Here is a 25958-nt window from a genome sequence, read left to right as displayed (position 1 = left end):
TCTGTGCTGGGTCCCTAAGGCAGAGAGAACCCTCCATCCCCACCTGGAAAGCCATGGAGTTGGCAGCAGCCAGAAATATCCTCAGAGGCAGCTTGGCCTTGTAGGACCTGTGGCTCCACAAGCGATGGGCCCCAGCTGTCACGCCCAGAGCAGTCAGGAGGAAGCAGAAGTAGGCTGCAAGACACAAGCAGGGAGAATGTCAGCAAACGTCACCAAGCTTCTACACATCCCCCAGGCTTTTTTCTCTTCTGCATGGGGACCCACGGGAAATGGCGTGAGGAGGAGAATCTGCAGTGTGAAGGAAGAATTGATAACTTGGGGAAATGCAGCCTTTTTATTGATTTGTAGCTTTCCAGTACCAGGCAGATGGTGGAGAGAACGTTCCTCAAGGAACTTTGACCTCTGAACATCATTTTTTCTCTATCAAACAAATCTTTTATTTGCTAATGTTCCTTGACAGTCTTGATGCAAAATCATAATCACATTAGTGTGTATTTGTAATTCAGTCTTACATGCCCACTCTCCGCAGAGCTGAGATTGATCTCTGTGTTGCCTCGAAACTTCCATGCCAGGAAGGGTGTTATATGAAGACCATATTTCTAATGGCAGTGCCATTATCATGGTGCCACAGGCCTTGGTTTGAATGAAATCAGGCCAGACCTAAAAGCAGTGAAGTCTGACTCAGGACCAGTAAGAATGAGAACAAAACTGACGGCAGGGACAGCTGAGATTTGCCTTCCAAAGATCTCCACTTATACCACCACTGTGACCTGGAATGGCAAAGATGGCCAGGTGGGGAATTGTTTGAAAGCCAGCCTAAGTGGAGTGTATTATCTGCCACCCACTTAAATATATTATCTTTAAGCCTCACAACACATAGTATTGTCTCGCTTTACAGTTGAGAAACTGGATCTCTGAGAGTTAAATCCTGCATATAAACCCAAGTTGGCCTAGTTCCACAGTCTCTGCCAAGGGACCCTGTGCTGCCCCCACGTGGTGGCAGTGGATTGCTCTTTGTATGGAGACTTGGGAGAGGTTCTAAAAGCGTGGTGTAAAGGAGACACACAAGACCCCCCAAAAATCACAATTCCTGAGATTATTACAACCACTCTAGTGCCTTTATAGCAGAATGCCCACACAATGCTAAATGTCTTCCTTGGATTCCCTTGTTAAAAACACATCAAACAATCCTGTAGGGTTTATGTTATTACTAGCCCCATTTTATAGATGAGAAAACCAAGGCTTAAAGAAGTTAACTAATTTCCCAATGTCACAAAGCTAGGCAGTGACTTTGCTAAGAGTCAAACCCTAGTCTGTCTGAACCAAGAACTGAGCTCCGAACCTCTACACCCCACTATGCCTCTGGGAGACACCAGGTAAGTTTTATCTTTACTTCTCTACACCCCACCGTCATCCTTAATATTGGACCCTAATCTAAATTTAAAAGTGAGACACTTCCTTACTTGGGGGGAGAACTCTAAACCAAGCTATAAGTGGGGAGGATCAGGCAGGTTATCCTGCACAATTGCTTCCAGCACTTGGCACATACGGGGCCCTTAATAAAGAGCTGGCAAAGAATAAGTGATCAGCTGTGAGTACATCCCTGAACAATTGTGAATGGTACCAGGACAGGATGAGTTTTTAGAGAGTTCTTTAGAAGAGTTACTAGGGTAACTCCAGTGTCAATATATATATTTAAAGGTAGAACCATATTCCAGCTCCCAAAAGTCAAGTCTGACTGATCTTGATCTCAATCCATATTTATATGGGTCTAAAAGCAAGACTTGCCCTTGGCACTAAGATTAATGAGTCTCTGAATACATGTGGTTTTCATGAACTTGACAAATCATTCCTTACTTGAAAGGTTAAAAACAAAAAAACAATTTGCCCGTAAATCACAGAAAGTAACAGTATATAAAAAGCTTTGGTCTCCTTTGTTATTATAATTTAACCTTGGTCATGAATCTATGAAATGGACAGCTATTTTTCATATCATCCCTGGCCTTCATGTCTCTACCTATAATTTTTCCCCAAGCGTCAGGCAGTTGGGGAACAAGTAAAATCTGTAATGGAAAAATTCAGTGCGACCCTATTTCTCCAGTGCATTAAGACATTGGACCTTGGCTGCAATAACGTGAATTCCAAGACTCCATGAAAAACATTGCGCAAAAAAGAATCTGTTCAGTGTATGGTTCCCAGACAGGGCTTTATCACAGACAATGGCATTGTCTTGTCCTATTTGGGATCTCCAGTATTTCAGGGATCACTTACGTGGTTGGTCTGCCCTGGGCAGTAGTGGCCATTGGTTTTGCATGGTCCTTCTTCTGGCAACAGGAATGTGGCCATGTAACCTAGGCCTGGCCTAACATAGTACCCCTGGGAGTAAACACCTGACCCAACCTTTCTCTCCCTTCTGGCTCAAAGACTAAAGGTCACATATCAAAGTGTGATTGCAATAGTAAAGAATGAGGCCAAGAAAGTGAGACATGAAGATGGTGGAGATGCTAACAAGAGCTAGGAGGAGAGCTGCCTGCCCTGGTCCACTGGTTGCAGCCCCCCGAATTCTACAGTTCTTTTGATCCTGTGAGCCTCCCAGTATTTCTCCTAGTTATGTGAGCCAACAAATCCCCTTTTCTTGCTGAAGCTAGTTTGCTCTGGATTTCTGATACTAAAATTCTGCAGAACCTCTAAGGAAGGAAGCAACCTTCTGGCCATAGCCCAAATGAGGACAAACTACAAAAACCCTGGCCTGAATATGAGGCTGTTCTATTAATAGGACTCAGTTTTCCAATTTTGATAGGGCTAATTTAAGAGGCTTTTAACCTCTCTTCTATGATCTTTGTGGAGATTAATATCCAAACTGATTTTCAGATGGATGTTGGCTAGTTGGCTCTGAATAGTGAACTATTCAGATACAGAACTGATACCTTTGGGGGAAGAAGGAGGAAAAAGCAGTGTTAATAACTTTATCAAATAGCTTATACTTTACAGAGAAGGGAGCTAGATCAATAGAAATCAGAATCATAAAATTGCAGAATAGTAAGCAACAAACACATATATTGGTCTAGCCACAAATAAGAGTCACCAATTACAGTTAGCTCAACCCCAAAAGAAAGGCATTAGAAAGGTGCTAAATAGCCTACATATCTCATGGAAGGATTGCAGGACAGTTTTGGTACAGAGCCTCCAAGATGGCCCCAGTGCTCCTTGCCTCCTGGTATTCATGGCCTTGTGTAATTTCTTCCCCTTTAGTAACTTGCTTCTAGTCAAAGAATATAGTGATGTTGAGGGAATGCCAGTTTCACGAATAGGTTACAAAAGATTATGACTTCTGTTTTGCTGGCAGATTCTCTCTTGTGTTGGCTTTGATGAAGTACGCTGCCATATTGGGATGGCCCGTGTAGTAGGAAAGCGAGGGTGGCCTCTAGCCAACAGCTACTGAAGAAATAAGACTTCAGTCCAATAATCCTCAAGCAACTGAGTCCTGCCAACAACAGTGTAACTGAGCTTGGAAACAGATCCTTCCCCAGTTAAGCTTTCAGATAAGACAGCAGCCTGGGCCAACACACTGTTGCCTTGTGAGAGATCCTGGAGCAGAGGACCCAGCTCCAGCACTACCTGGATTCCTGCTTCACAAAAACTGTGAGGAAATAAATGTATGTTGCCTTAAGCTGCTAAATGTTGGGTTAATTTGTTCTGCGGCAATGGTTAACAAATGCAAGACTTCAGAAGGAACTTTACCTCAAGGGAAGGAAGGTATAGTTTAAATCTGGTTTCAGAACAGTTTGCTAGGGGCTGGCAGGGCAGAGAGGGGAGTAGGAAATGACTGCTAGTGGGTACAGGGATTTGGTGTGAAGGGTGATAAAAATGTTCTGAAACTTATTTTGGCAATGGTTGCACAATTCCATGAATATACTAAAAACCAATGAATTATATACTTCAAATAGATGAATTGTATGTTATGAGTTTATAACTCAATAAAGCAATCATTAAAAAAACTATTACTGAATTCCTTTTAGACTTTGTTATTATGTATATTTTCTCAATGTAAAATAAAATAGACATGTCACAAAACAGAATAGAACAAAACAAACAAAAAGCAACCATTTGCCTAGGATGCCACCAAAGGCATCATCACCCCTGGACACTTGGCACCACCAGACACTCATGTCATACTGTGGTTCCTTAAATCCTCCACAGCTGCCAAGAAGAGTCTCTATTTAACCCTTCACCTATGCCTGAATCTATCAAGACTCAAGATTCCAAGGCAAAAGCACCTGTTTGTCCGTGCATGGATCACAAGCCCAGCTCTAGCTGCCAGCAACAAAAGAGGAAGAATCCACAGTCCCTTTAATTTTCATGATGGAAGACAGAGCTTCCCTCTATCCTGAGTCCTCAATCGGAGCAATGTTTAGAGAATTATTGTAGTGACCCCCTCTGGACCACACAACCAGAGAACAGTCCCGGAGAGATGTTAAGAACCAAACATTAAAACTCCCTTAATTCTGGACCTGATCAGAGAGAGAGATGGACAGCTCCCTTTGAGACCCAACTGTGAGCACTAGACAGAAGAAGCAATTGGCAGAATTCTTTAACTGTGGGTACTAGCTATTTCCCTCTATCACTAGAGTGAAAGCTACTAAATAATAATAATAGCTACTATTGACCAAGAGCTCTCTATGTGCCAGGCCCTGTTCTAAACAATTTATACAGGAGTGCCTGGGTGGCTCAGTAGGTTAAGCATCTGACTCATGATTTTGGCTCAGGTCATGATCGCACAGGTCATGATCTCTTGAGTCATGGGATTGAGCCCTGCGTACAGTTCCACGCTCAGCGGAAAGTCTGCCTGAGATTCTCTCTCTCCCTCTTCCCCTCCCCCTGTTCATGTTCTCTCTCTCTCTTAAATAAATAAATAAATCTTAAAAAATAAACAATTTATACATAGTAACTCTTTGAATACTCACCTCGAGTCTAGGGGTAGGTAATATGATTTCCATTTTATAGACAAAGGCAATTAGAAATTGACGCAGCCAGGTTGCAGTCTAAGCCAGGAAGAGCTCACATTCAACACCTCTGCGGGCTGCTTGACCTCTCAGGGTTGCCTTAATTGTAATGAGAGGAGAGGAGCCTGAATGTCCTTTTAGTCAGCTTAAAACATAAACTGAAAGTCAAGACCCTTGTTTTGTGTTTTGCCTTCATCAACTGGCAAGTTCACTCCCAAAAATGCCCTCACCATCATTCTGCATCCTATTCTGCCTCAGCTTGCCTTGGGAGCACCAGACAACCCAAGGATTCATGAGACAGTTTATTGAGCTCCTATTATAGACCATGCACTGAGCTTGGAACTGGGTCCACAAGGTGACCACACAAACATGGGCCTCTGACTCCTTAAGTTGATAGGAGTTTGAAACATAAATTATTAACCACCTAATTATAAATTACAGCAAGTGCTGCAGAGGAGACAAACAGCATAATATACGAGAGATTAAAAAGGGGATAATTTAGGGGCATCTGGCTGGCTCAGTTGGAAGAGCATGCAACTCTTGATCTCAGGGTCATGAGTTCAAACCCCACACTTGATGTAGAAATTATTTAAAAATAAATAAATAAAAGGGGAATAATTTAGTTTGGGGGACTGGAGAAGAGTTTGCAGCAGAGTGAGAATTAAGCTAACCCCTAAAGGATGAGGAGGAGGCCAGATTCAGGCAGAGCGACCCACATGTGCAAAGACCTGGGCTAGAGAAGGGGATCTGATAAGAAGTCTGTCTCTGACCACCTCACACCCACTCAGAGGGCTACTAGAACAAAACAAAAATAAAAGGAAAATAAAAAGTGTTGGCATAGATGTGGAGAAATTGGAGCCCTTGTGCATTGCTAGTGGGAATGAAAAATGATGCAGTCACCATGGCAATGTCGGGTGCTTCCTCAAAAAGTTAAACACAGAATTACCATGTGATCCAGCAATTCCGCTTCTGGGTATAGCCCCAAAGAACTGAAAGCAGGGACTCAAGCAGATACTCGTTCACCCATGTTCATAGCAGCATTATTCACAATAGCCAAAGGGTGAAAACACCCCAATGTCCACGAACACATGGATGGATAAACAAAATGTGGTGTACATATAATGGAGTCTTATTTGACCATAAGTGAAATAGAATTCTGACCCACGCTACAGAACATGGATGAACTTTGAAAACATTATGCTAGGTGAAATCAACCAGACACAAAAGGACAAATATTGCATAATACCACTCGCATGAGGTACCTAGAAGAAGCAAATTCAGAGAGACAGGAAGTAGAATAGCAGTTACCAGAAGTTGGAGGTAAGGGGGAATGAGGAGTTGTTCAATGGGTACAGAGTTTCACTTTGGGATGGTGAAAAAGTTCTGGAGATGGATAGTGGTGGCAGTTGCACAACATTGGGAATGTAGGTGAACCCACACAACTGCACACTTAAAAATGGTTAAAATAATAGATTTTGGGGGCGCCTGGGTGGCACAGCGGTTGGGCATCTGCCTTCGGCTCAGGGCGTGATCCTGGCGTTCTGGGATCGGGCCCCACATCAGGCTCCTCCGCTGGGAGCCTACTTCTTCCTCTCCCACTCCCCCTGCTTGTGTTCCCTCTCTTGCTGCTGTCTCTGTCTCTGTCGAATAAATAAATAGAATCTTTAAAAAAAAAATAAATTTTGTTATGTATATTTTACCACAATTTTTAAAAAGTGTGTGTTTTAAGCCCAGGGTGAGAAGGGAAAGGGAGGTCAAAAAGAGGTTCAAGAGGCTTAAACGTAGGGCCAAACAGGTGTTGGAGGTGCACGGAGGTGACTGGATGCTGTGCTGAGGGCCAAGGGAAGCTATTAAAGGGCTTGAAGCATGGAAGTATTTAGAAAATGCATGGAAAGTAGAGAGGCAAAAACGGTCACCATCCCAGATCAATCCCTGTTAATATTTTGCTATATAATTCCTTCTACTACTTCTTAAAACAATCTTCCTTTGGCCACCTTCAAATATTTTGCATACAGAAGATCATTACAACCCCTATTATAGCAGTGATCAGATGAAAAGATCGATATTTGGGCACAGAGTGCAAAAGGAAGTTCATTCCCTTGATTTCTTAAACCAATCCATGATAAAATTCCTCTTTAAAAAACAAATGGGATGCCTGGCTGGCTCAGTCGGTTAAGCATCTGTCTTCAGCTCAGGTCATGATTCCAGGGTCCTGGGATCGAGCCCTTTGTAGGGAGAGCAGGGAGCCCTCTCCCTCTCCCTCTCCCTTTCCCTCTCCCTCTCCCTCTCCCTCTCCCTCTCCCTCTCCCTCTCCCTCGGTCTCTCCCCCTGCTTGTGAGCTCCCTCTCTGTCAAATAAATTTAAAAAATATTTTTAAATAAATAAACAGGGGCGCCTGGGTGGCACAGCGGTTAAGCTTCTGCCTTCGGCTCAGGGCGTGATCCCGGCGTTGTGGGATCGAGCCGCACATCAGGCTCCTCCGCTATGAGCCTGCTTCTTCCTCTCCCACTCCCCCTGCTTGTGTTCCCTCTCTCACTGGCTGTCTCTATCTCTGTCAAATAAATAAATAAAATCTTTAAAATAAATAAATAAATAAATAAACAAACAAACAAATGCACAGCCCTGCCTAACAGAGTGTCAGAGGGGGCTGGAGAAGGGCGTCTACTCACGCAGAATGTCTGCCATGGACCATCACTTCACCAGTATACCCAATGCTATTGTTTTACTCCTATGAGGTTCCCGTCATAACCCCAGTTTTACAGAGGTACAAAACTGAGGTCCAGAGCATTAAGTAAATGTCTTGGGATCTCAGGACAGAGCTAGCACCCAAACACTACATCAGTCCAGCCCCAGGCCCTTTCTCCTGATGCAGCGGTTCTCAGCCCTGCCTGTGCATTGCAGTCAGATGCTGGGGCCCACAGAACCGAATGAATCTCAGATGAGGGCCAGGAAAGCTGGCATCTCCCTCCACAGGTGATTCTGATGCACAACCAGGGCTGAGAAACCCCTGCCCTATGAGGCATCCCTTCTCTAAGAGACCATCTGGTCCCATCCCCTCAATTTACAAATGGAGCAAGCGAGATCCAGAGAGCGTTATGCACGCTCTCCAACCCACCCAGGGCCTGACCATCTCTGGAGCCCCTGGCTCCTGAGGGGCCGGGGGGCCTTCTGGGTCTCAAAAATGCTAAGTAACTCTCTCAGGGGTGGGAGAGACCAGGCTGCCCTTTCATGTGAACTCCCCTCCCATGTCATGTGCACATTCCCCTCCCAGAGGCTCCATTTGATGGTGCGAGCTGTCCCCCCAGGCCCTGGACAGTGCAGACTTTGGTATTTAGGCACTCGGCTGGGAGTCAGGGTGAGTAGCAGGGCTCCTGCCGCAGAAACCTGCTGGGAGATGGGATAAGCACCCACAAACTCGTCTTTCACCATGGGGAGGAGAGAGGTTGCAATCAGAGCAAACAAGCAGGGTAAGGGCTCCTGGGGACAGGGCAAACTGGGGGAGGGGCGGGAGCTGCAACGTGAGAAGATGCTGCGCTCTCTCCTGCGTTGCCCGCCAGCGAGACTGCTTTGAAAGTCAGTTGGGGGCTCTGGCCTGCAAAGGACTTTCTCCTCTCCAGTCCTTCCTAGAGGCAGAAGACAGTTAAGGAAAGGCCAACAGACCCATAGATAGAGAGACACAGATGGAGATACATATACACGTATTTGTATATGGTTGGCAACACAGCATGATGGTTAGAGGGAACCTGGGATTGAATCCCTGGTCTGTCACTTCTTTGTGTGACAATGTCTAAACCTTGGTTTCTCCATCCATAAAGTGGGGGAAATAATACCTGCTTTACAGCAAACATGTTATAAAGATTGAAAGAGGAAAGCACGCAAAATGCAACTGTGCCCAGGGAGCACTGAGCACTGGTTCATATTATTGCCCTGTTAGGAAGGCCACTCCCCTGCCTCTGACAATGTTCCCTTCCCTGATAACCCCCTCTGAAGACACCTACCTTTCTCATGGCTCTACTGTGGTTCTCCAGGGGGTAGGTGATTTTGTGTCCTCCTCACTCTCAAGGGACATTTAGCAAAGTCTTTAGACATTATTTATTTTTTTTTTTAAAGATTTTATTTATTTATGTGACAGAGAGACAGCCAGTGAGAGAGGGAACACAGCAGGGGAGTGAGAGAGGAAGAAGCAGGCTCCCAGCAGAGGAGCCCGATGTGGGACTCGATCCCGGAACGCCGGGATCACGCCCTGAGCCGAAGGCAGACGCTTTAACGACTGCGCTACCCAGGCGCCCCTAGACATTATTAGTTGTCACAACCCAAAACTGGAAGGGTGCCCGTGGCATCTAGTGGGTAGAGCCAGAGGGGCTGCTAAGCTTCCTAAGTGCCAGGCTCTCCCTCCAACAAAAATTGTCATTAGCAAAATGTCAAGCGCCCCAAAGTAGAGAATCCTGCTCTATTCTGAGCAGAGTTCTCAAAAGCTTTCTTTTCATTCTCCCAATGTGACTACACCTGTCCTTGCTTCTTTACACCTGTCTGGTTTCGTTGGAAGCTGTAGGAGCAATTTATCTCTGAAACTATTTAATAAATAGGCTGAACACAAAGGACTAGGATGAAAGATCAATAGTATTTTAGGTCACTGCTTCTCCAACTTTAATGAGCTCTTCCCATCCCCAGGGGATCACATTTAAATGCAGATGCTAGGCCCCACTGCCAGAGATCCTGGTTCATGAGTCTGGGAAGGGTTTGTGGGTGGTGCTGATGCTGCTGGTCTAGGTCCCGGAGTGTTTAGCTGACCAGCCCTGGGAGAGACGCCCTGATACAGGGCTGCCCGTGACAGGGCAAGGCCCTCCATGGCCACTCATCTCATGAAATGATGTTACAAAGAATTTCAACTAGACTTTATTTCCTCCCTTTAAAGGTTTGGGTTTACACGGTTCGAGATTCTGAGGCAATTTCCTCCCAGGTAGTATTTCAAACAATTCCCTTGAAAACGAATACTTTTACAGGGTCTTGCAGGCTGAAAAGCAATCTTACAACCTGCTAATTTCTATTATACTTACAACCACCACCAGCCCCTCTCTGCAAACCCCACCTCCCTCCACTCAACCAGCTTCTCTCGTGCTGCACATGGGCTGCGAGAAGATATGTTCTCTCTTCCCATGTTATGAATCTTTAAGCAACTGCCGGCACTTCGAGGAAGGTTTACAGAAAGGAATGGAATAAGAGAGAAAATATATTTCATGCATTTTACTGTACTGCCTATTTTCCTCAAGTGTCCTTCCTGCCTCCGGCAAGGTCACCGCAAGTACTCTAAAGTTCTGAGCCAATGCTAAATTTTCCTGGTTGGTTTACAGCTCCTATGAAAGAATGACAAAGCAGATCACAAAGAAAGAAAATTATAATGTAACTCATGACTACTCTACTCCTGTACCACACTATGTGTAATATTTTTAAAAAAGAAGCAAGAATTCAGGTCTTTTCTAGAACTTCATTCCATAGATACAGGGCTCACTTGAGGCCCTCAGGCTGGGCCAGGCATCCGTGTTGGATGCTCTCTTGCCCTGTGTTTTTCAATATGGCAACCATCACATTGTAATATATAAGGAATTATTGACCCAGTGCCATCTTCTCTTCTAAAACATCCTCTCCAGGAGAGAGGAAATCATGTCCATCTTTGCCTGTGTTCCCGCTGGTAACTGTGCAACTAACTTAGCCAGAGGAAAATACACAACCATGCTGATTGGTCTCACTTTAAAATGCATGACCACAAGCTTCATCTGGATGTCCTACTACCCAGCAAGCATTATATTTCCCTGGTCCACAAGTGCTCTCTCTCCCCTAGACGTCAGTTTCATACCTACTTCAATCCCCTCACCCCCTTATCTCCCTGCCCCCTCATCTGATAACTTTGTTTCTGGTTTCACTGAGAACGGCAGGCTCAAGCTCTGCCACCCCTACGCACCCTCCAGCATCCGGGCCCGTGTGCCCCAGATTTCTCCATCACTGCAGAGGCCAGTGCACGCTCCCCTTAAGGCTGGCCCTCCCTATGCATCTTATCCACCCATCCTACGCCACTGTTCTACAACTCCCCCTCCTCTCTGTGTCCTCAGTACCCACCAGCCTATAACCACACCGTTATGTCTCTCATGTGAAAAACATTAAAAAACAGCGCGTCTGGATGGCTCAGTCAGTTAAGCGTCTGCCTTCAACTCAGGTCATGATCCCAGGGTCCTGGGATGGAGCCCCAAGTCAGGCTCCCTGCTCAGCGGGGAGTCTGCTTCTCCCTCTGCACCCCCCCCACTTCGTGTGCACGAGTGGGCATGCTCCCACTCTTCTTCACCACCCCCTGCAAAAATAAATAAATAAATAAATAAGGCTTTAAAAACAAATTTAAAAACTTCTCTCGAGCCCACTTTTCCACCTAGATCCTAACCATTTCCCTGTCCCCCTCACAGCAAAGCTTTCTGAATGCATTGTCTCTTAATAGCAGGTTCTGGTTCTTCACTTCCCATTCTCTCTTCAGCCCACTCGGTTTTTGTCCTTCACTCGTCCCCACCCCCAGCCCAAACTGCTCTTACCCCGGTCCAGACAAGACAGACTGGGTCCTTTGACTTGTGGGCAGTCTCTAGACACACGCTAAACACCCCAGCACGTGGGTGATGGGCGCACTGACGGAGCCGCTCCAGGGCTGTGGGAGCACCTGAAGGCCAGGAGGCATGGCGGGAGGGGACGCGTGGGGGCGTGAAGGCTTTGTGTATGCGAGCAGTAGCCAGTGATTTGGTTTGGCTCCTGGCTGGAAGAGGGGGGTAGGGGAGTAAAATGAGATGAGAACATCAGACAGGGGTCCGACCAGAAAGGGACTTAAGTATGATGCCGAGAGATAGGATATATTTGATCGTGATGATGGTAGGGGACCCAGAAAGAATTTCGTTCACATAACCAGATGGAGAATAGCAGACGTGAAAGTTTTGTAGAAGACAGTCTAGTGGGTGAAAGTGAAAAGGCCGTGCTGGGTATTCTCCACTTGCCACAGCAGACACCCGTCCCCTCTCCCGCTGCCCTGTGTCCTGGGAGGCTGGCCACTGATACCGCACGGGTGGGCTTTTGGGCCGGGCCAGCTGCGGCAGATGACCCGAGGGGCTTTATTTATTTATTTATTTTGAGATTTTATTTATTTACTTGACAGAGAGAGTGCGCGAGAGAGCACAAGCAGGGGGAGCACCAGAGGGAGAGGGAGAAGCAGACTCCCTGCTGAGCAAGAAGCCGGCTTGATCTAGGACCCTGAGATCATGAACTGAGCTGAAGGCTTAACCATCGGAGCCACCCAGGCGCCCCTGCGTGAGGAGCCTTAACCTCTATACACATATCTTAGGGCCTTACACTGACAAGGCAACTGTGGGGACCCCAGGCGGTCCTGTTACACAGCCTGCTATGGGAGAGGTGGACAAAGACAGTGCCCCTCAAACAAACGTGCCCACAAATCACCTGGGGATCCTGTAAAACTGCAGATACAACTCGGGTAGGTCTGGGTGGGGCCAGAGAGTCTGCGTGTCCAACAAGCCCCAGGGCACACCCCTGCCGCTGTCCTGCGGACCACACTTTGAGTTTGCAAGGCCGAGGCAATCCCTACAGAGACTCATTTCAGACCAAGGAAACCTAGGTTCTTTCTTGGCCTAGTGATTCAGGCGAGAGGTTTTTTTCGTGACAGAAGCCCAGGATGGAAGTCTTGTCTCCCTACCCCCTGCCCTACGCTCATTCTTCCTTCCTTTCCTGCTTTCTTTCTTTTTTCAGGTACAGAGTGGGAAAAGTGTACTTAAGGCAGATTTTTAAAATTTAGAAGCTGAGACAAGGATTGCCTTCAGAGCATCGCAAAAACAGTTCTATAATATAAAAACACAAGAACCGAGCTGCTGAAAGAACCAAGGCCGAATTGAAGATCATTTGTGCCTTGTGGTCCCATCTTCACACTTCAATGTGGGAAGAGGTCTCATTAAAACAAAAATGTCCCTTGATAGGAATAAGAATTTGTTAAACAGATGGGGCACCTGGGTGGCTCAGTGGGTTAAGCATCCAGCTCTTGGTCTCAGCTCAGGTCTTGATCTCAGGCTCATGAGTTCAAGCCCTGTGTTGGGCTCCTTGCTGGGTGTGGAGCCTACTTACAAAAAAAAAAAAAAAAAAGAATTTGTTAAACAGCATGTTAAGGGCTCTTAATCATCACAGAACGGTCCTGACCACCTTTCTCCTGAAAGAAAGTACCTAAAACAAGCTGACCGAAGTGAAAGACTGGGGGAAGGGAAAGGAAGAGTTACTTTCTTCTGTTCTTAAGAAAATGTTAAAGAGTAGTACTCTTCGGTCTCCAGTCCACTTTTGAGAATGTTTGGCATCTAGTAGGAGTGGCCACGCAGGAGTCAGAAGAGCTATATTTGGAGTTGTCAATTGCTTAACATTTTACTAAAAATGCAACAAACAAAAAACTCGAAGTTATTTTGTCTTATTATCTATCAGTATTTGTTCAGTATGACACCATAGTAAATCCTTGAGAGACTACTGCTCGAGAACACTACACAAGCTAGTGTAGACTTGGATCTTTCCACTATTCTGTGTGGCTTCCTACTTCCTTTATGTCTTCTCACTCTCTTCTTCAAAGTCTCTTCCTCTCCCTCACATGACACAAAGCTTCTTTCAGGGGAGGGGGAAATCATTTATGAGGTGTGGGAATCAGAGCCTGCTGGAACAAGTCATGGAAGATGCAGGCTCTTTTCACAAAGTGAGGGCGCACACAGGTAACTGAATTGCCCACCTGCCATTTCCTAGCTGGGGGCGTGGGGGGCATGGGCAGGGGCAGGATTCCATCCTACTCTTTCTTAGTCTCAGTTCTTTTATCTGTGAAGCAAACAAACCAACAAAATAAAACACTATCTCAAACAGCTGTGAGACAAATAAAAATGTATATAAAGCAGTTAGCAAATAGTAATATTTCAATAAACATTACTGAAAACCCCATTATTCTTCTCACTAGGCAACCCTTGCAAGGCTGAGGCTGGATGACCAGGAAACAGGGTCTTCAGGGGAAAGGAGGCCCCGCGTCCCAGCAGAGATGATTTTTCCTACCCTGGTCCTCAGCCCTCCCAAATTCTCTGAGATGAATTTAAGAAGAGCAAACTCACTCAGAGTTTATGACTCAGGATAACTCCCATCATCCATCTCTCTCCGTTGACCAATCAAAATCAAACACAACTATTGAAATTAGAATTGGCTATAATTGAGCACAACGAGAATAATTTACTATGCTATGGGTATACTGAATTTACTTTTTCATTAAATATTTGGTTCTGATTTTCTCTTGGGCAGTAAGTGTGTGTGAGAGAGAGAGGGAGGGAGGAAGGTGTGCATACATACATTTTACTATAGCTATGTACACGCTCATTAATGTCTCTGACCACAAATGAGAAACTATAATGTCAAAAATGTTCTTTCGGGACGCCTGGGTGGCTCAGTTGGTTAAGCATCCAAGTCTTCATTTCAGCTCAGGTCCTGATCTCAGGGTGGTGAGATCAAGCCCCGAGTTGAACTCTGCATTGGGCGTGGAGTCTGCTTAAGATTCTCTCTCCCGGGGGCGCCTGGGTGGCACAGCGGTTGGGCGTCTGCCTTCAGCTCAGGGCGTGATCCCGGCGTTATGGGATCGAGCCCCACATCAGGCTCCTCCGCTCGGAGCCTGCTTCTTCCTCTCCCACTCCCCCTGCTTGTGTTCCCTCTCTCGCTGGCTGTCTCTATCTCTGTCGAATGAATAAATAAATAAAATCTTTAAAAAAAAAAAAAAAGATTCTCTCTCCCTTCTCCCTCTGCCCCTTCCCCTGCTCATGCTCTCTCTCTCTCTAAAAATAAATACATAAATCTTTTGATCTTTTTAAAAAAATATTGGTCCCTTGAAGGAAGACTAAGATTAAAATCATGACCCAAACTGATCAGTCTGGGGGAAGTGGCAAAAAAAAAAAAAAAAAAAAAGGATCATTTCTGCCCTGATTGTCTGAATTATCTGGGTAATTATGGGTCATCCTCTCTCTTTTTTCTAACAAGCAATTTCTCTAAGGAAATCAAGACAGCTAGTGGTTGGAGCCTGAGCCGCAGAATTTAGGCCGGAGTTAGCAGGCGCCTTCTCAGCAATGAAGCATGAAGACTGGGAGATCCGGACCCTCAGAGGGCTGAGCCCTGGAGGAGCATGTTGGGGAAAAGTTCTGGCAAGAGAAGCCCAGGGCACCACCGCTGCCTTTATGTGTGAGCCAAAAGAGCTGGTTATTGAAGTGTTAAGTCGATGGAAAGCCCCCTGGGCTGCGCTGCTTTCTGTCCCCATTTCTCCTTAAAGATCACCTCATTCTCCTCACACTCTCTTCTGACCAGAGAAAGGTCCTCCCTGGGGCTTGGCGTGAATACAGTGGATTCTGACCCAGCTTCTGCATCTAGCAACCACAGGCCAAAGACACAGATGAAAAACGCTTGGTGGTGAGGTTTACTCGGTGACCCTAAAGGGAAAAATGACAAGACCCAGTCTTTGCAAGGTTCTTTTTACCACAATAATGTGTCTGCCTTAAGTAGGAAAAAAAAAAATTAAAAATTTAATAATGCAGCATTCTATCAAGATACCAAGAAATCCCCTTTGATTGTCTGGTTAGTGACTGCACCATTGAGACAGCCTGACCTAGTTCATGAACCTTGGTTTCAAGGGTTTTCTTCACACATTTTTATTCCTGCCAAGTCACTGTAAGTTGCTGTGGATAACCCAAAGCAGATTTTTTTTTTAAGATTTATTTATTTTGGAAAGAGAGAGAGAGAGAGAGAGAAGCAGACTCCCAGCTGACAGTGCAGGGAGTCCAATGTGGGGCTCGCTCTCACGACCCTGAGATCATGACCTAAGTTGAAGGCAGACGCTTAACCAACTGAGCCCCCAGGTGCCCCCCCAGGGCAGATTTTGTTTTCTTTGCAGCACAATCCATGGCCTGGTTTTCTGATCTTCCCTGGTTTTGATGCATAAAATCCAACCTAATTTTAATAGGTTGTCTTAGCAAAATGTAATTATCCATTCATTCGTTTCTCAGGAAACATGGAGAAGCACCCTCCATGTACCACGTTTTCAGCAAGGTACTGAGTATGGTCAGGGTCAACACCTCTCCCCCAGGAGGCTCATGCCTAAACAACTCCTCCAAATGACAGCCCTCCAGCCACAATCAGCCCACAGATTTTTAAAAAAACTGAGACAACAATTAAAAATAAACAATTTCAAAAATAAAAATCTCTATTTCTGGCTTCTCTAGAAAAATGGAAAGATGTAATGACACCAGGACACCTCACTTTTCTGCACGGCTACTTTCTACTGGAGCCAAAGGCCCCTTCTCTCCTTAGACAGTCACCCCCACTCACCCCATGCACGTTAATGCACTCCAAATCAACCTTCTTCATTTATTGCCTGCCTGGCCCCTCATCTGGATGGAGCATAACCCAGACTGACTTATCCGTGAGGTACAGTAGACACAGTGCTGAAAGCCCACAGCGCATTTCCTTCAGAAGGAAAGCAAATGAGTATAACACCGAATATGAGATCATGAATGCCGCCTAGGTTATACTCATCTTTACACCAACGCTGTTGTAAAATGTAATTTCTAATGTTTTTATGGCAGCAGGGGCCCACATTGGCAGAAGTCATCATGCAACTCAAGACTATAGCTGGATTATATCAACCCCTTACTTGGAAAATTGGTGATCAAAGGGAAAAATCCAAGCATTTAAGATTTTCCCTGTCTTTTTAGAAAGAACTCTATAATTCATTTCTGGTTGAGGAGGGAAAGCTCTTCTTTTTGGAAAAGTGCCAGGTAACAAATGGGGCTTTGGGGGAAAATCACCCTCTGCCATCCCCCATTGTCCAGTTCCTGGGTGCCTGTCTCCACCCTCCCCTTAGGCCTGGGCGCTCACTCCTCCACCTGTCGGCACTGCTGGTGTCTGAAAGCTCATAGCTGAGTCTCTCCCCGGCACTGTCATCATGGAAGGAAGCTGCCTGGCCCACGGTGTCGCCCCTTCCTGGTGGCAGCCTGTGTCCAATGCTTGGGTCACAAAGGGACACAAAGGCCTAGCCTTTTGCCTCAATTTGTGATCTCCTCGAAGAGCCGTGCAGGTCCAGAGTCGCCTGCAGTGACGGCTGAAGCCTCCGTTGCAGCAGCGGTGCAGCTCGGTTTCTCTCTCCGCCCGGTCCTGTGGCTCCTAGTCTCTCGCGGGTGTTACCAAGCACGGTCCCTGACTAGCCAGCACACAAATCTGCCTCCCAGAATCCGCTTCCCAGAGAACCCAAATGAAGAGCCTGATGAACAATGGGTTCCAGCAAGAATCATCGATGGATGCTGCTGTGGGTTGAACTGTCCCACCAAATTCTTATGTTGAAGTCCTGACCCCCCCCACCAGCACCCCAGAATGTGACTTTTTGAAGATAGGGTCTTTATAGACAGAATCAACTTAAAAGGAATTCATTAGGGTGGGCCCTAATCCTATAAGAAGAGGAGATTTGCACAGGCACACATAGAGGGAAGAAGATGTGAAGCGCTATGGGGAGACAGCCATCTACAAGCCAAGGCGAGAGCGGCCTGGAACAGAGCCTGCCCTTACTGCCCTGCCAACACCCTGATTTCAGGCTGCTACCATCCAGAGCTGTGAGACTACATATTCCTGCTAGTTAAGCCCCCAGTCTGCGTTTGCAGCCCCTGGAAACTAATACAGATTCTGGAATCATTCGGTCAAAGGATTGCTGGGAAACAAGATATCCCCACGGTGTCAAAGCAGCACCCTCCAGATTGCTTACGAACTGTGAAGGGGAAAATCGCATCTTACCACGGAGGAATCTGGCACTTTACCAAGAGATGAAACTTGGCGTCGGGAGCCGTGGAAGAACTTGCCACCAGGTGCTTTTTGATGTGATGAATGTGAAGCACACACAGCATCACCCTTGAGGCCTTCTCAGCAAATACGCTGACCTTGAAATATGCTCTGAGAACCAACTCCCAGTTTACAAGAAACAGGAGAGAAAGGGAAACAATCAGACCATCCAAAATGTGAAACATTCTATCAAAAGCAGAACTGGTCTCTTCAAAAAGTCAGTGTCAAAGGTGGAGGGTCTGTTCTGAAGACAGTGAGCACAGGCAACATTCAAATGCAAGGAGCTCGACTGGATCCTGGTTCCCAAAAAATCTATTATAAAAGACATTTTAAGGAAAACTGGAGAAATTTGAATATAAACCAGATAACAGATTATTACTAAATTATGATCATGTCCTTATTTTTAGGGGATGGGTATGGAATTATTTAGGGATAAAGGACCATAACATCTGCAACTTACTTTTAAATGGCTGAGAAAAAAATTACAGCTAGATTAAACAAATATGGTAAAATGTTAATAACTGCTGAGTCGAGTAGTAGACATGCAGGTGTTCACTGTAGTATTCTTTAAAATCTGGGAGCCCTGGGTGGCTCAGTTGGTTGGGTGTCTGCTTTCAGCTCGGTCCATGATTCCAGGGTCCTGGGATCGAGCCCCACATCGGGCTCCCTTCTCCCTGGGGAGTCTGCTTCTCCCTTCCCCTCTGTCTTTCCCTGCCCATCTCCTCGGCTCAGGGTCTCTCTCTCTCTCAAATAATAAATACAATCATTTAAAAAAAAATCCTCTGTGTTTGGGCATGTTCATATTAAGCGTTTGGGGAAAACAAATGTCACTGAGAGTCAATACACAAGTGCTAAATCTCATCTTCTTCTACATCACATGTTAATACACCGACCAAACTTCAGAATCAGAATGCAGAGGACAAGCACGAGAATACGTGGGTGAACGCTTGTTTTGTGCTGGCTTTATGATACTAAAGTAATTATGATTAAATATGCATGTACTTCTCCTCGCTGCCTACAAAATGTAGGCCCTACAATAAGTGGGAAAGATAAAGTCAGACCGAAAAAACAGTATAAAAAAATATACACGTGGCTATGTTTAGCTCTTCTCTGATCCTTTCTGCATCTGTCTCCTCATCCATAAAATGGAGAGAACGAAACAAATCTGGAAGGACTGTTTCTGGGGTTAAAGATGAGGAATGTCAAGTGCCTGACACACGGTACAGAGGGAATCAATATCCTTCCAACACGGTCGCTGTGTCCCGGAGGCAACAGGAAGAGAAGCCAGACTTTCTGGCCCTGGAGGCTGCCTCCAGCCTGGCCCGAGCTGACCACCTCTGGGAAAAATCATACAGGGCATTTTTTTTTAAGATTTTATTTATTTATTTGACAGAGAGAGAGAGCACGCACAAGTGGGGGGCGGAAGAGAGAGGGACAGAGGGAGAAGCAGGCTCCCCACTGAGCAAGGAGCCCAATGTGGGATTTGATCCCAAGATCGCGGGATCATGACCCAAGCTGAAGGTAGACGCTTAACCGACTGAGCCACCCAGGCGCCCCCATACAGGGCATGTTTATCTAGTGAGCACAATAAAGGTAACCACTTTCCCACACAGAGAAAACAGCGGACACATCTCGTTTCATATTTCAGACGCTGCCTCTGTATTTAGGATAATAATCAGGAAGAATTCAAGAGCCGTTTCTTGAAGGCCTAACACAACAAGTCAGAGCAGCTCCACACTAAGAAGGCCAAAGTTTTCCTGTAACCTGTGTCAAGACCTTGGAATATTTTATTGCTTGAAATAAATAACTCCCCTGAGCTTTACGAATAAATAGATGTTTCTATTTCACATGCAGGGTAGACGATGTTAGGAGGCTTTCCTCAGAGCCGAAGGGGCTCAAGGGGCAAAGGCTTTTGATGTTTAGAATAAAACCCTATATGTGAATTCAGTTCGAACCCCAGGAAGGCTATCACTCCTGTCAGCCAGCATAAACTTTCTGAGGTAAATTCTGAGTTTTATTTTCATTTCGTCATCAACTCCTCCCTGTACCTCAACGGCACCTCTTTGTCTCTCCAAACAAACAGAAATGACAGCTTGGCATGGTGGCATAGGCACATTTTCCCCCCATTTGTTACTGTGACAGCTTTAGCTCATCCATGAAAATTCTACGACACGATATTAATGGAAAGAAAGCCCTGGAAAGAGGCATTTGATTTTGGCCCAAACCTAAGGGGAGTAGCAGTTCAAGTGACAAGGAGAGTCACAGAAAAGAAGTGAAGGAAAGCTTTTGAGGCCTCTAAGCTTCTGAGGCCCCGGAGGCCCCACATCAGTAAAGTGGAGACAGACTCCTTCTGGAAGGCTCTTCAGAGACACGAGCAACTACTTTCTGCTACCAGCACGTTTGTTATGAAAAAAACAAAACAAACTAACTTGGATTTTTATCGCAAGGCTAAGAGGTTTTCTCAACTGGGCAAACAAGTTACCTGGACCCCAAGATTGAAAGACAAGTCACTGGGGCGCCTGGGGGGCTCAGTCAAGCGTCCAACTCTTGATTTCGGCTCAGGTCACGATCTCAGAGTCATGAGATCCAGCCTCGCATTGGGCTTCGCGCTCAGTGGGGAGTCTGCTTGAGATTCTCTCCCCCCCTCTCTCTCTCCTTCCCCCCAGCTTGTGCTAGTTCTCGCTCTCTTTCTCTCAAATAAATAAATAAATCTTTAAAAAAAAGAAAAAGAAAGAAAAGATGAGTTAGTACTTGGCTTGTTAAGGAGGCAGCTTTTTGGTTTGTTTTTAATAGAGACTTGCAGTAAGATACCTTACACACTGTAACCTAGAAAATACACAAATAGAACACATACAATTTTCATAAAACCATCCTTAATCCCTACTCTGTGCAGTGCACTGATACTTTCTATTTTATTACTACTTAATGTCAGTCACAATCCAGACTAAAGTGTTTCACACCCACTAAGAGTCCGCAGTCTGAAACAGGCTGGGTTGAACGAAGCCCAGGCTTCTCAGCACATTCCCGTCACACACACAACCCTCCTCATCCTGTTCCTTTCCCCAGGAGCTGCTGCAAATCAAACTTGACCGGCCAGGAAAAAGGGGCAGCTTTTCTTTTCCCTCCGTGTTTGTAAGGTTCTGAAGGGCACCCAGCATTGCTACAGGGTGGAGGCTATCCCTTCTCTTATGGAGCGGGGTCGATTTTTCTTCACAGTCATCACAGGATAACACAGGGGTGTGTTAGGGTCACCCCAGCTCACATCTGGAGGCTCTCGGGTTCACATCCAAGGGGAGAGATTTCCCCATCAGACAGACCCCTCAGATTCTGAACTCCTCATCCTTGGATTCAAGTGAAGCCCCAAGCTCCACTATGAGGCGTGAGGATTCGAGTACAACAATGGCATGCAGTGGACAAGGCCAAGTGCTGCCCCATTGTCAAAGGTACAGCCTACAATATTCTGGAATATTCCACAAAGGGATGCCCTCCACGTAGAGCACTGTGAGAATGGCACCCTTGGAGCTGTGTACCCTGACCCACTGGCCCAAGGTTTGAATATATTTCAAATGCTCTGAGGTATTCGTCCTCACTGTCTTTCAGGGCACAGGCCTCACCCCTGGGTTATGGTCTCTCCCAAATCAGGAGTTATGGACGACCCATGCACCCCCAGCCTCTGTGAACAGTTTTCCTTTCATCTCCCAGAGACAGGGGCTGCTCCAGGCTTTGGTTCCCTTTTGATTCTTTTGAGAAGTAGTGTTTTTTTCCTGTCTGCCCCTTGGACATCCCCAGGGACAGCCAATCGAAACCATTCTGGTTTTACAGGTAAATCCCTTACCAACCAGTGTTTCCCTGTGTCTGGGAAGGTCCCGCTTCCCTGACTCCCCTCTTAAGCTTTGCAGTGAGCCAAACTATCTATGTCCTTTGTCTCCTCTGCATCTTACCCATCTTCAGCTAGTCCAGTAGAATAGGGCAGGTAAGAATCATCATCCCAGGGGCACCTGGCTGGCTCGGTGGGTAGAGCATGGGACTCTTGATCTCTGAGTCATAAGTCCAAGCCCCACGTTGGGCATAGAGATTAAAAAAAAAAAAAAAAAAAGAATCCTCATTCTGATTTTACTTATACAGGTCTTGTTTTGCCGACCTGTCCTCCCCTCCTTTAATGAACATATTTAATTCCCAACAATTCTTCCCTGGCATTGCAGGTCCCCCCAACCCCCAAGACACTAATTAAGGGTCTCCTCTTCCTGCAGATAATCATCAGGCGGCCTGGCTGAGCAGCTGTTCTCAAGCTAGGCGGCACGTCTGAATCACCTAGAGAGCTTTCAAAAGTCCCTGGAGCCCAGGCTACACCCAGACCAGTTAAATCAGAACCTAGGGGTGGGGACCAGCTGTGATAGTTTTATTTATTTATTTTTTAAAGATTTATTTACTTTAGAGAGAGAGAGAAGGAGAGAGAGGGAGAGTGCATGCGTGGGGGGAGGGGCAGAGGGAGAGAATCTTCAGGCAGACTCCCCACTGAGCAGGGCGCCATCCCACCACCCATGAGATCACGACCTGAGCCAAAACCAAGAGTCAGACACTCAACTGACCGAGCTACCCAGGCGCCCCCCAGCTGTGATATTTTTAAAGCTCCCCAAGTGATTACAAAGTGTAGGCAAGGTTGGAACCACTGTTTGTTTTTCCCACTTAGAATGCATGTTTCCATATTCAACACACTTCTCTAACCAGTTGAACAGAAGGTCCAGCTTCCAGAGGGAAGGTTATTTCCGTCCCTATTGTCCAAAAAGGTCACTTGCAAAGGTCACATCTCTAGCCAAGACAACACATTTTTGAGAAACAGTCTTTTAAATCAAAATAAAGCCAATTATTCCCTAGCACAACACAAATGTGAGGGTGCCAAAGGGGACCTAGCTTGCCCACCAGTGCTGGAAGCTCTGGCCCAGGCAAGAAATACTGAGGGGTATTTCGTCCCTGCGAGTGAGACCCTTAGGGTCCCAGGCTTAAACAGAAAGGGAGATGAAGAGCGACTAGCGGTAGTGAGTCCCTCTGTCTGGAGGAGTCAGGAGGCTGCAGAGAGGATGTGGTTTCTGACCTGGGTTTTTGAAAATGAATGGGAATTTCCCAGACAGAGGAGAGGGAGAAAGGCATAGACGTGCTTGAAGAAGGACCAACGGAGCCCTAGCTCTGTCGCCCAGACCTCACCAGTCCACCCTGTAAGTGGAAAAACCAGCTCTGAGCTTCCAAAAGCTGAAACTGCAACACTGAAATTAAAGAACCCAAGCCACCAATGGCTATCCATCCCAAAGAAGGGACAAGTGGCCGAGTCTGTGATGATGAACAGGTTGCTGCTCAGAAGCCAGAGGGATTCGCTTGAGGCTGGAAGGGTGAGACTGGGTTTCCTGGAAGAGAGGAGGAGCTGTACTTCAGGGGGAGGGGAGAATTAAGAAGGCCATTTTGGGGAGCACAGAGGTTTGGCGGAGTTGGAGGTTGGGCAGGTGGCTATTGAACCCCAGGCTAGGATTACAGAGGGTCTGGGGCAGGCACCTTTCCCTGTATCTACGCCCCGTCGGAGGATAACCTGCCCTGTGAGCTCCCAGAGAGCAGCTGTCGGCTCTGATGTCCCCCACCTCCATAGCACCAGCACACAGCTGTGCAGCTGAGTAAAGAAAACCTCGTCAATGGAATCATAAACATTCTTGGAATCAGTGCAAGTGAGAAGGGCGGAAGGGATATGTTTAAGAGAGAGAATTTTAAATATACCACCATCTTCTTCTACATGAAGAGCTAAGGCTCTGGAAATACTTCTTCTAAGGAAGTTTCCCCAAAGCAATGCTCACCCTATCCAGATGGTTCACCGCTTTCCAAGCCTTTCATTTCATTTTCATTTTCAGCTCTGTGATTGCTATGCAGGGGATCCGCCAAGCCTGCCATTCGTGAGTGCGAACCCTGGGACCAGGTGTGGAGGACACCGCAGTGTTCTCCTGGGACACGTCTCTGGCTGACCAGCTGCTTGTAGCTGCCGGCAGCAATTCTTTTGCCTCCGTTAGGAATCCAAGGTGCGGGACACAGCTGCTGGGCCGAGGCCTGGCGTGGCTCCAGCCTGGCTAGGACACCTCTGAGGAACCTGCAGGGCCTGACAGCCCAGAGCAGTCTCCAGCTCCCCCCTCCTTCCCCGTGCTAATCCAGAGGTAGCTTTCTCAAAGGCTTTGGGCCTCAGGGCCATGGGACCTGCAGGGAGCCGCTCCAGGACAGGGCTTGGAGCTGCGAGGCCCGAGCAGCTGTCAGCACAGCTGCAGCCACTGAAAGCACAGAACGCGTCGGGGGGCACAGGGTCCTGGGCCCGCAGTCACATCCCAGCTCTGGCCTTGCGGCCGAGAAGTGGAAACCTTATTTTCAGAGCTCATCTGCTTCCCATGCAGAGCTTTCCGGGTGCTTGAGGGCAGCTCAGTTCCATGAGGGCTGGACTCCAGGGCGTGGAGCCCCGGAAGGGGGGGGGGGGCTGCACTCTCTATCCACTGAGACAGAGTGAGCTGGAGAGACCTCTCATCTCACAGATAGAAGGCCCCCAAGCAAGCCAACCTACTTCTCACCCCCTTCCCTCCCCTCCCCTGGTAGCAAAATGGCTGCAATCCCCACCTTCTCCTTGTGTATACTGGGCCACCTTTGACTTTGGAAAAGGCATCTGTCCTCACCGTGGATCAGACCGAGGTGCCCCCAGCTTTTGCTTCTTACAAACTCTACAGTTCCAACCATAAATGCTGTCAATTAGGGTCTCTCTCCCTCCTCTCCTCGCTTACCTTCCTCATCTCCATCTTGGCTCAAAGGAACTCTTCTCAGGAGGAAGATTCTTTTCCCTCCTTTCCTATTACTTCCCAAGCCACCTGCTGATTGAATTTGTGGAGCTACTCGTCCACATGGATTTCTGTGCCTCCTACATGTTCGACATTGATGGCCCAGCCTGCCCACTGGCTTGAGTCCCCACCCGGCTGAAACTTCATGGTCAGACCCTGCAGAAACTGAAGCCCCTGGCTCGGTTCTGGGGCAGCATCTTCCACAGGTTACTGCTAGCCCTGCAAGCTGGCCCACAGGCCCTGGGTGTCCCCACTCCAGGCCAAGTCAGCAAGTGCAAGGACCCCAGGGACAGAGCTCAGAGAGAGGAATGGAACTCTAGTCGCTGGGAAAGGGCGAACTTCCGGATCCTCTTCCTTAGCGGCTCTCAGTGTGGTTCCTGGACAAGAAGCAGCGGCTGCAGCCCCCGGGACTTATTAGAAATGCTGTATTCATCACCACCAGTCTAGGAAAGAGATGGGGCAGTGATTCCCATACATCCGCATGAACGACGATGACGATGATGGTGATGACAATGGCCAACATGGGTTAAGCACAGTAATGCACCAGCCACTGTTCTAAGGATTTTAGTAAAACACTTAATCATCACAGGACCCCTCTGAGGAGTTAAGGACTACGAATATTCTTGCAATTTTACTAATGAGAAAACTGAGAACATAGGATTGTGCGACTTGGAGCAATCACAGAGTAAATGACAGAATGACAGGTCAGGCTCTATACACACACACACACACACGCACACACCCTTCAACTCACTCCTCACTTGGCTTTGGTGTCCTCCTTCCAGAGCATGGGCAAGCTTGGCCTGGCTGCCTGTCACGAGGCAGTGCAGCTCAGTGGCCGAGAACCTGCACTTAGGCCAGTCGCTGGGGTCTGAAGCTTGGGCCTACCATTCCGTGAGCTTGGACAAGTAACAGGCTTGTTACTTCTACAGCCTGTTTCCTCGGCTGTAGAATGCAGCCATCTGCACCCACCTACCACCTGCGGCGGTTGTAAAGATTAAATAAGTTACTCTACCTAAGCCTGACCATAGCACACACCCCATAAAGGTCACCCTATTATTTTGAAGGCCTCTCATTTGTAGAGGGGGGAAAAAAGGAAGAAAAACATAAGAAGGAGAAGAGAGGGGGGGAAAGAATTTGGGAAGAGCAGCCTGAGGATCCCGTGACAACTCAGGTCAAACCTCATCCGGGT

The 25958-nt window shown here is 46.9% G+C and overlaps 1 protein-coding gene across 1 annotated transcript in view; it reads right to left on the bottom strand.

Annotated features, from left to right (window-relative positions):
* Positions 1–25958, bottom strand: part of SCD5 (stearoyl-CoA desaturase 5) — a 140296-nt gene that overhangs the window by 55231 nt on the left and 59107 nt on the right. Inside the window, exon 2 of the mRNA XM_045790461.2 lies at positions 44–174. Within this exon, the coding sequence (XP_045646417.1) occupies positions 44–174 (131 nt within the window). The remainder of the gene's footprint in view (positions 1–43; positions 175–25958) is intronic.

Source organism: Ursus americanus, chromosome 8, assembly GCF_024610735.1.
Source record: "Ursus americanus isolate L20-20 chromosome 8, mUrsAme1.1.p, whole genome shotgun sequence".
NCBI lineage: Eukaryota > Metazoa > Chordata > Mammalia > Carnivora > Ursidae > Ursus > Ursus americanus.
This window is presented reverse-complemented; position numbering and strand designations above follow the sequence as displayed.